The sequence below is a fragment of the Nematolebias whitei genome, chromosome 22 (genome assembly GCF_014905685.2).
Source record: "Nematolebias whitei isolate Nwh7 chromosome 22, NemWhi1, whole genome shotgun sequence".
NCBI classification, from domain to species: domain Eukaryota; kingdom Metazoa; phylum Chordata; class Actinopteri; order Cyprinodontiformes; family Rivulidae; genus Nematolebias; species Nematolebias whitei.
Window position 1 is genome coordinate 5246918 of NC_056519.1, and position 9977 is coordinate 5256894.

Consider the following 9977-nt stretch of genomic DNA (forward strand, 5'->3'; position numbering starts at 1 on the left):
GCCTTTAATCACAATACAATATTGCCTTTAATCATGATATGATAAAGCCTTTAATCACGATATGATATAGCCTTTAATCATGATATGATATGTCCTTTAATCACCATATATGGCCTTTAACCACAATATGATATGGCCTTTAACCACAATATGGCCTTTAATCACAATATGATATGGCCTTTAATCACAATATGATATGGCCTTTAACCACGATATGATATGGCCTTTAACCACAATATGATATGGCCTTTAATCACGATATGATATGGCCTTTAACCACAATATGATATGGCCTTTAACCACAATATGATATGGCCTTTAATTACGATATGATATGGCCTTTAATCACGATATGATATGGCTTTTAATCACAATATGATATGGCCTTTAATCACAATACATCCTTTAATCATGATATGGCGTTCTATCACAAAACTATGCCCTTTAATCTCAATTCTGTACTGTACTAAAATACAATACAGCCTTTAATTATGATACTATACAGCCTTTAATCACAAAACAATATGGATTTTAATCATGATACTGCCTTTAATCGCGATAAGACAGCCTTTAGTCACTATATGACAGCTTTTAATCACAATACAATACATTCTTTAATCTCGATACAATACAGCCTTTAATCACAATATGATTGTCAGTCATGACATACTATGACCTTTAAACATGATACGATACAACGTTTACTCACAGTATGATTCTGCCTTTAATCATGTTATGATTCAGCCTTACACTGATACAATATGGCCCTTAATCAGAACACACATCAGCGGTTCAATAAGTTTGATTCATCGTAATGAGATCAAATGCAATACAACAAAGTCAAGAAATGATCCTGTCAGTAATTCAGACTACAGTATTTACTACCTCATCACATCTTTCACTTTTTAGTTAAACTGGTGAACTCACCCGCTTTCTTTTTTGAAGCGCTTTTATCTGATTTCTGTGTGGATGTCGTTATTTGGTTTGAAATGGTCAGGAGGTGCAGTCATTTGAAAAACTGTGCTTTGAAATGGCCAGAACGTAACACCGTGATATCCTTCTATTCCTAACGTAAATAAATGCGTTTAGTGTTTAGCAAAAAGAGTTTGACTGACATTATGATTTATCTGGACTAGTGTTTTGCTCCTGAGTGTAAGGTTTTCTAACTGTTGGGGGGGGAACTTAATTTAGTATCCAATCATAAAAAGCTGCAGTACTTTTCCACGGTTTAGCCGAGCAGACAGCCACTTTCCTTTTGCCCCGAGGCAACGCACTCCAAGTGGTTGCTCTTATCATTCCTTAGCATTTTAGTGTCCAAGCCAAGCAGTATGCCCACATAACACATGGCACAGACATTAAGTCGTGACTGGAGATCACTTTGAGAAATGCGAATTGGAAATTGGAAAGAGCATTTGCAAGACTCTAATATTGAACGTTTAAAAAGAAAGATCACAGTTTTAACAGACAAATTCTGCTCATTTGAAGTGAGTTACATCTCTTTTGTGAAATCTCTGAGTCATAATTTAACTTTTAAAATGCACTTGTATAATTTATGGTAAGAACTGTGCAGTTGAGAATAAATCACAGCCCCAAATTGTTCTTTTGGTCAAATGATTGAGACCAAAACGTTCTCAAGGTCCCTGGGATTGTTGAGTGGTTTGCTTCAGGTACGATATATCCACTTTTTTTTTTTTCACAATAGGGCTCGTCATAGCGTCAGTGAGGGTACATAAGATGGTCATAAACTATTCTAAAATATTTTTGTTTCCAGGATAAAAATCCAAAGATTTAATAAGTAAAAAATGTATTCAAAAAATTGGTGTCTTGTACTAATTGACAACTTTTACTTAATGATTAGTACAACTAGGGATGCACGATATTGGATTTTTAGCCGATATCCGATATGCCGATATGTTAACATTTATTTGGCCAATAACCGATACCAATACCGATATATTTTTCCATAGACCTACTTACTGAGACTATGTAGCTTTCTCTGCTGTGGAATTAAAATACTACGTTGTTCTGCATGGTCTTTGTCAATCTGGCCTGCTACCAAACACAGATGCCAAAAAAGGGGCTGAAAATGATGTAACACTTCAACTTGGATTATGTTTAATGTCAAATTTATTCATGATATTTACTCTCTCCAACACAATGACAACACTCAAAGTGCACATTTGTAAATTTTCACGAATCTAAACTCAACGGCACGTGTGACGTCATAACGTGCTGGCGCAGCAGGCCTCCTTGTCACTGGGTTGTCGTACAAAAACAGCACCTTTATTTATTTGTTTATATATTTATACAGTATATATATATATATATATATATATATAAAAACACATCACCTTTTATATAGGTGAGTTATTTTGATGGAATGGCCGATGTCCGATATTTAACTTTATTGCTAATATTGGCCGATTCCGATACCATGCCGATAATATCGTGCATCCCTAAGTACAACATAAACTTTATTATGAAAGCTGTAATCAAGTTGTATTAAATGACTTTGTTTTCAGCAAGCCACAGTTTTGCTGATTATAAATATACTTTTTATTTATTTTTTATATAATGCAACATGACTTATACAAACTAGGCTTTAAAGTTGTGGTCAGGTGCTAACAGATAAATAAAGAAAAAGTTAAAAGTAGGAAAACGGAAGCTGGTTTAGAGAGATGTAATGTAGGATGGAGCTGGAGATGGATCGACAAATCAGTCTGCAGTAATGAGGATGTTGCTCCGGTCAGCCGTGGTGAAGGTGGAGCTGAGCCAAACGTCAAAGCTCTCTCCCTTTGGAGGTTTTCAGGTTGCTCAGAACTTTCCAGAAAGATTATTTATCCTCTCTGGCCTAGGAATGTCTTGGGATCCCCCTGGAGGAGCTGGAGTGTCTCTGGGACAGGATTGCTTACCCAACCCCGGATAAGCATCAGGAAACAGATGAATTGATTAAGAGATTTCAGTGAATTTCTTTGGGGAATTTATTTTAAATAAAGTTAAATATTTAAAAAAAGTCTTAGCACAGTTTCTGATCTAACTGAACATTTTGGGTCTAAAAGTTAACTCACAATTTATCTGAAAGCAATTGGATAAAAAAAAAAACTACAAAATGAATTCTAAACGAATTGAATTTGAACATTCACACAATAAAGATTTAAAAACTGACTGCACATGTAGAGGTACCGGTACATCCAATTAATTTCTGTGAGTTTCATTAAAGTGGTTCATGGGATATTTTGCTAACAGACACACAAGCACACACAACCTCCCACTTTTCATGGTGTCATGATAAAGTAACTGTGAATGCTAAGTATTCACACTATTTTGATCCTGTTTTTACTTATTATTCCGTATTTCTGCCGTTGCGTGATCTATTCTGCGCTATTCTCATCGTGCAGTTTTCAAGCTGTTTCAGCAATTTAGGTATGAATACATTCAGCTTCTTCAGGAGAAGGGTGCTATGACTTTTGGTATTGTTGTAATTTTAACTTTTTGAAATATTTAGCCTTTTCTGCTGCTTTTTTCCCTCATATAAAATGAATTGAGTTCATTTTACATCCTTCAAATCTTTAGATGTGTTTCCAACATTTTACTGCTCCTTTCACATTTTGTTCTGCTTCAGCTTCTTTCAGCCTCCTTGTGCAAATTTAAACTTTTTCAGCTACTTTCAGCTAATTTCAGTTGTTTCGTGCCCCTTGCAGATTTTTTTTTTCTGCTAACTACATTTTGTGCTTCTTTTAACATCTTTCGGCTAATTTCAGCATATTATGCACCTTTCAGCTTATTTATGCAAGTTTCAGCTTTTTCAGCTATATCAACTACTATTTAGCTGTTTTTATGCTAAATTTAGCTGTTTTAGCTAATTCCACTTTTTTTGCACTCATTTCAACTTTTTTAAGCTTAATTAAGAAAAAAAATGTGCTCGCTCCACTTCCTTCTGGTAATTTAAGCTTCTTTCTGATTTATTTTTTAGCTTTTGAGCTATGTTTTGCTTTTTTCAGATAATTTCCACTTTTTTTTTGTTTGCTAATTTCTGCTTCTTTCAGCCTAATTTGGCAAACATGTTCTTTCTGCTTTCTTCAGCTAATTTGTTTGTTCTAACTTTTCAGATACCTTTTTAGCTGATTTCAGCTGTTTTCAGATAAATTCAAGTTATTTGTGGTAATTTCTTCTACTTTCAGCCTAACTAATTTCTTTCTGCTAATTTCAGCTTATGTTTCTTTCAGCTTTTTCCCGCTAATGTCAGTTTTTTCTGCTCTTTCAGCTACTATTTAACTGTTTTTAGGCTAATTTTTAGCTTCTTCATCTAAGTCCACATTTGTTTTAGCTCATTTCAGATTTTTCAGTTTCCTTCTGGTAGTTTAAGCGTCATTCTATAACCCTCAGCACTGGCTCTCCTCAGGGATGTGTGTTGAGCCCCCTCCTGTTTACTCTGCTCACATATGATTGTGCAGCTACCCATCCAGGCTGTCACATTGTAGGGTTTGCAGATGATACAGCGGTGGTGGGATGCATCACAAACAATGATGAGTCCAGCTACAGGCAGGAGGTGGAACACCTGGAGAGCTGGTGCAGAGAGAATAACCTTCACATCAATGTGAAGAAGACAAAGGAGATGATTGTGGACTTCAGAAGGAACAAAAACACCTACACCCCCCTGAACATAAGAGGATCTGCGGTGGAAGTGGTCTCCAGCTACAAGTACTTGGGTGTACACATGAATGACAACCTCAGCTGGAGCAACAACACCACCAGCCTGATCAAGAAAGCTCATCAGAGACTCTACTTCCTCAGACGGCTGAGGCGAGCTGGTCTGTGAAGCTCAGTCCTCACCTCCTTCTACAGGTGTGCAGTGGAGAGCATCCTGTGCTCGAGCATCAATGTGTGGCATGGAGGCTGCACAGCTGCAGAAAGAAAGGCTTTGCAGAGAGTGGTGAAGGCTGCACAGAAATCTGTTGGAATCAGTCTCCCCACCATCACAGACATCTACACCTCCAGATGCAGGAAGAGGGCCACCTGCATCATGAAGGACCCCACCCACCCAGCACACACACTTTTTGCCCCACTCCCCTCAGGAAGGAGGTTAAGGAGCATTAAGTGTAGAACCACTAGACTGAGGAACAGCTTCTACCCTGAGGCTGTTAGACTCATGAATATCTAACTAGAATAATCACTGTGAAAAACCATATCATGTTGCTGCTGATCTGTTTCATGTTGCTGCTGATCTGTTTCAATGTTGATGTGTTCATGCGTGCACATCTGCTCACAGACTCATGTTCATGTTTGTGCTGATGTTCAATGTTTTATGTTATGAGTGCTTAGTGTATATTTAGTTGATGCATTTCTTAGTTCATATCTTAGATGTTATTACTGTTTTTCTTATACATTTTATTGTTGGATGTAACTGGGACCCTGTGTACATAATTTCGCTCCACCACATGTACCACATGAGGTGCGAATGACAATAAAGAAACTCTGACTCTGACTCTGACTCTGATTCTGACTTTTCAGCTAATTTTCAGCTACTTTTGCTAATTTCAGCCTTATTTTAAATTCTATTTTCCTAATTATTGTGCTAATTTCTGCTTATTCAGCAAATATGTTATTTCGGCCTTCTTCTGCTAATTTAGGCTTGTTCTTCCATTTCAGCTATATTTCAGCATGTTTTTAGCTAATTTTAGCTGTTTTTTCGGCTACTTCTTATGCATTTTCGCAGGAAATGCAGTTTCTCTAATTAGCAGTTAAAATGCATTTCTGGTTTCCTGCTTTTGTCTAATGACAAAACATAAAACAACTTTCAAACATGTGAAAAGCTTTTAGTTCCACATTTACAAACAAGTTTCCAAAATTAATAAATGCGTAATAAAAGCGATCGAGGGGTATTTTTAGTATCTTAAATTGTTGATTGTTTTTAGGTTTTGCAGTATTTTTTTTTAATCAAAGACCTTACCTGTGTTGGCCTGTTATCACCTGGTGACTCTGAAGGTGCATTCAATCACCATTTAACATATTTTGTTGTTGAAGGGAATAACTCCTCCTACTGATGTTCATCATTAGAAGTTTTAATTCAGTCTCCTGCCTCCAGACCTGCCAGGTCACTGTTGAAGCGCTCGTCTTGGGCCCCAGCTGGTTGTGTTGGTTCTCGCTCTGCTCGCTGTTAGATCATCGAGCTGGGGGTGTGAAGTTAGTTCGAACCACCCGCTTCTGGAGAGCTGGTTCACGCGACGCGATCACCAAACTCCTCGACGCTGCCGAGCGAGGACGGCCAGCTGCTTTTGAAAGACGCTGGAACAGATGGAGGGACTCACCTGAAACGAATGCATTAAACAGTTTTGTATAGTAAAACGACTAATAACGGTAATAAATGTTGAACTTAAGCTGCTTATTTGAGTCTCCTAATAAAAAAAATTAAATCATTGCCTCGGTTCCAGAAAATACTCGTATACTCAAAAAGCATGATGTAGCTGTAGAAGCAAAGCATTTTCAGTCGACAAGACAATTCAGGAATTATGAACGTATTCTTAATTAAAAGCACATAATTTTTTTTACAGAGTCTAAGCCAAATGGAGCAATGTATATACAGTATTTGTATATATATAATCGGATGTAAAGCGTTTTCTGTGTTTATTTATGGAACCAGCTGAGGTCTTTGGAGCTGTATCTGTTTGAACTTTGTTTTCTTTACATCAAAGTTTCATATATTGGATTGTAGCATAAAAAAATAGCTTCTGGCAGAACTTTTTACTCTACATCTTCTACTTTTAAACACAGTAATTAGCCATTAGTTGCTCAGAGGCAGTTTTCTGATGGACCTCATGCTGGCGCCGGTTGCAACTGATGGGTGATTTATTTTACTGCTGTCCTTCATCATAAACTGAGGAAAAGATCATAAGAAAAACATTTTTTTGTAGTCTCTTATTGTGGATAAAACAACCAAAAAAAGAAAGGAAAAATGGAACGGGTTGACTGCATGCTGCTTTTACGATAAATGTATGCTACACTGATGCATAGAAAAACTGCGAAACGACGAAGAAATGATACAAATCAATGAAGCAAGGGAATCCACTATGTAAGCGCTGCTTGGAGCTGTGCCGATTCAAAATGAGACACTGTCCAATAACTCGTGGCTTCAGCTCTTTTTAAGAGCCGGATGAAGACAGTTTTATGCTCGAATGTGGTGTAACCAAAAAACATGAGTATATCAAACATCCATCACTACACAAGCTGTTTATTGTCTTTGCAAACAGCATGTATGAAAGCTGCCCTGTGTGTGACATACTGTACGTTTTTTTGTTGGTTTGTTTGCTTGTTCCTAAAACAGCACAGAAACCAACATAAAGTGCTGTAGTAACTCTGCCAGTCCTGTGTGTGGCGCTGCAGTGCCGCTTGTAAAATACACCAAAAACAGGAAACAAGACGTAGAGCAGGAGTCTGGCTCTGGTCCCACGTGTAGCTCTTTGGTCCCACTGATGCAACCTTTTAAAGCTTTGACCTAAACTAACATCAAATTTCTTTACACGCTTTAAATTTCTGCCATTTTTCTTCCAAGTGGAATACTGGTTTAATTTTTCTACAAATACAAGGAACTCATGTCGGCCTGCAGAGTTGAGCTTTTTTTTTTTTTTATCACAACTGGTATAAACTAGACTTTTTCCCTTCTTTACATTATTTGTATTTTTATTTTGCCCTAAAATGTAAAAATATAATTCAGTGGACAGTTCGGTAGGCAGGGTGCTCGGTTCTGTTGATCGGGTGGGACGCCCATGTATGTGTATGTATATATATATATATATATATATATATATATATATATATATATATATAAGGCGTTTTAAACCCTTCCCACATTCTTGCAATATTCTGAACAATGTTTCTAAACTCTCTAAAAAATCACAGTGTGTCATGATTTCAGCTCCCTGCCTCCTCTGCTCTTTGCCACCTGCAAGCGTTCTTGGCCACGCCCACTTTTCCGCTCTGCACGGTGAACAGCTGATCAGCTGCAGCAGGAAGTTTATCCTGCAGTAAGGGCTGCACGAAGGTGCAGGAGGTGCTAAATAATTTAAAACAATTTATTTTAAATAAAAATTCCATGCCTATTGTGCAGCTCCATCCATCAATCAACCAATTGTGTGTCGTGTCCAATCTTATTTTGAAAAACCTCAATAGAGCGAGTCCGCGATAAATGAACCGTAACATAGCGAGGGACTACTGTGTGTGTGTATGTATATGTATATATATATATATATATATATATATATATATATATATATATATATATATATATACATACATACATTTGTACAGTGGTGCTTGAATGTTTGTGAATCTATTACAATTTTCTATATTTCTGCATAAATATGATCTAAATCATCATCAGATTTTCACACAGGTCCTAAAAGCAGATATTTTTATAGACGAAATAATTGTTTATCAAATAACGTCTACTGTTCTGCCTTTACGGTTGGAACGAGATTTAACTTTAGGAGGGAGTTTGGTCATTATTGCCTATTTATGGTTTAGACATGTGTGTTTGTTAAATATTTGCTCTTTTAACCCGTTCACTTCCCGACTCCACAGGACTTTCTGGGCCAGGCTCAATGCACACTCGGAGAGGTGGTTGGATCGTTGGGCAGTCGCTTGGATAAACCTCTTGGGTGAGTCAGTGTGCACGCTAATGGTGATATTCAAGTCACTTTGCCACCACAGGTGTCAACTGGTTACTTAACCAGGAATCAGAGCCAGAGCTGTCAGTCAAGTGTCCCCTGTAGGGCCTACTGGACAACTGAGGTGTTTCATTTGGGGGTTTCTGTGTTGAAGCAGTTATGTCACAACTCCATCTTTTCTCTTCATCTGAACGTAAAGCCTCAAAGGAAATAATTTACAGCAGTCCTTTTCGAGCTTTCAAAACTTCTGATGTGGTTTCCTACAGCTGGCCTTTGGATGTTTTAGTGAAAACTGGCAAGGCGTTCAACAAAACAACTGTAGAGTTTAATGAAAAACTAGTCTGTCTGCCATCGTAATACCATAAATCCTAGTTGGTGTGCTTAGAATGAGCTAATCGCAGTAAATCACAATAAAGACACTTCAATCCTGTGAGTTCTGCCTCTGCTGAGGAGAAACGTTCTTGTGTTGAGAATGTTACAGCTGTGAGATACAGTCAGTACACATTCTATGTACTGTTTGTTAATTGGACTTAAATGACATAGTTTGCTTTCTTAACGACCGTTTCTGGGGAAACAGCAGCTACGGCTGCACAACTTGGATACTTGAGCTAAAATATGCAAAGGATTCGTTTTTAGCGGCGCTAAATGTCTCGACGTTTATTAAGCAGCAAGTTTTCAGTTGAACAAAATTAATTTTTCCTTGAAACAACATACTGTAATAAAAAATAGTACATTTGAATATTAAGGAGATATAATGATGTCTTCAAACATGACCTTTAAGGCGTTTCTCTAGGGGCTCGACTGGGTCCTGCTCCGCTCATCTGGGCGTGGGTTCAGAGTCTTTCCACTGGTGTGATCCCACCTTTTTTTTAAGACCTACTAGTCTGAGGGTCCAAGCAAGTCCAGCTGAAGATTTGATTGGCCAGAGAGCAACATCAGTCGTGAGCAGTGTTTCCCCTACCATTATACTTTTAGTATATTCATCATATTCTTAGTTCAGTGTATTTCTTAGTTCACATCTTAGATCTTATTACTGTTTTTCTTTTACAATTTATACTTTTGTTGGATGTAACTGGGACCCTCAATTACATGTGGTGGAACGACAATAAAGAAACCTTAACCTTGAACTTGACCTTGATACAAGCCCTGTCAACAGGACCAAGCACCCTGCCTATTGAACTGTCCATGACACCCCCCACTCCCACCCCCCATCAAGATCTGCTGGCACTGACATAGCACTAAGCTAGCGGTGTGCAATACAGACACACTAGCTAAAAAGCTACATAGGTAGCGCTGTTTTCCTCACGCGGTCTA

General features: G+C 37.7%; 1 protein-coding gene across 1 annotated transcript in view; it reads left to right on the top strand.

Annotated features, from left to right (window-relative positions):
• LOC119428461 (copine-8) overlaps positions 1–9977 on the top strand; it is a 152135-nt gene that overhangs the window by 65460 nt on the left and 76698 nt on the right. The window contains exon 4 of the mRNA XM_037696143.1: positions 8578–8654. Within this exon, the coding sequence (XP_037552071.1) occupies positions 8578–8654 (77 nt within the window). The remainder of the gene's footprint in view (positions 1–8577; positions 8655–9977) is intronic.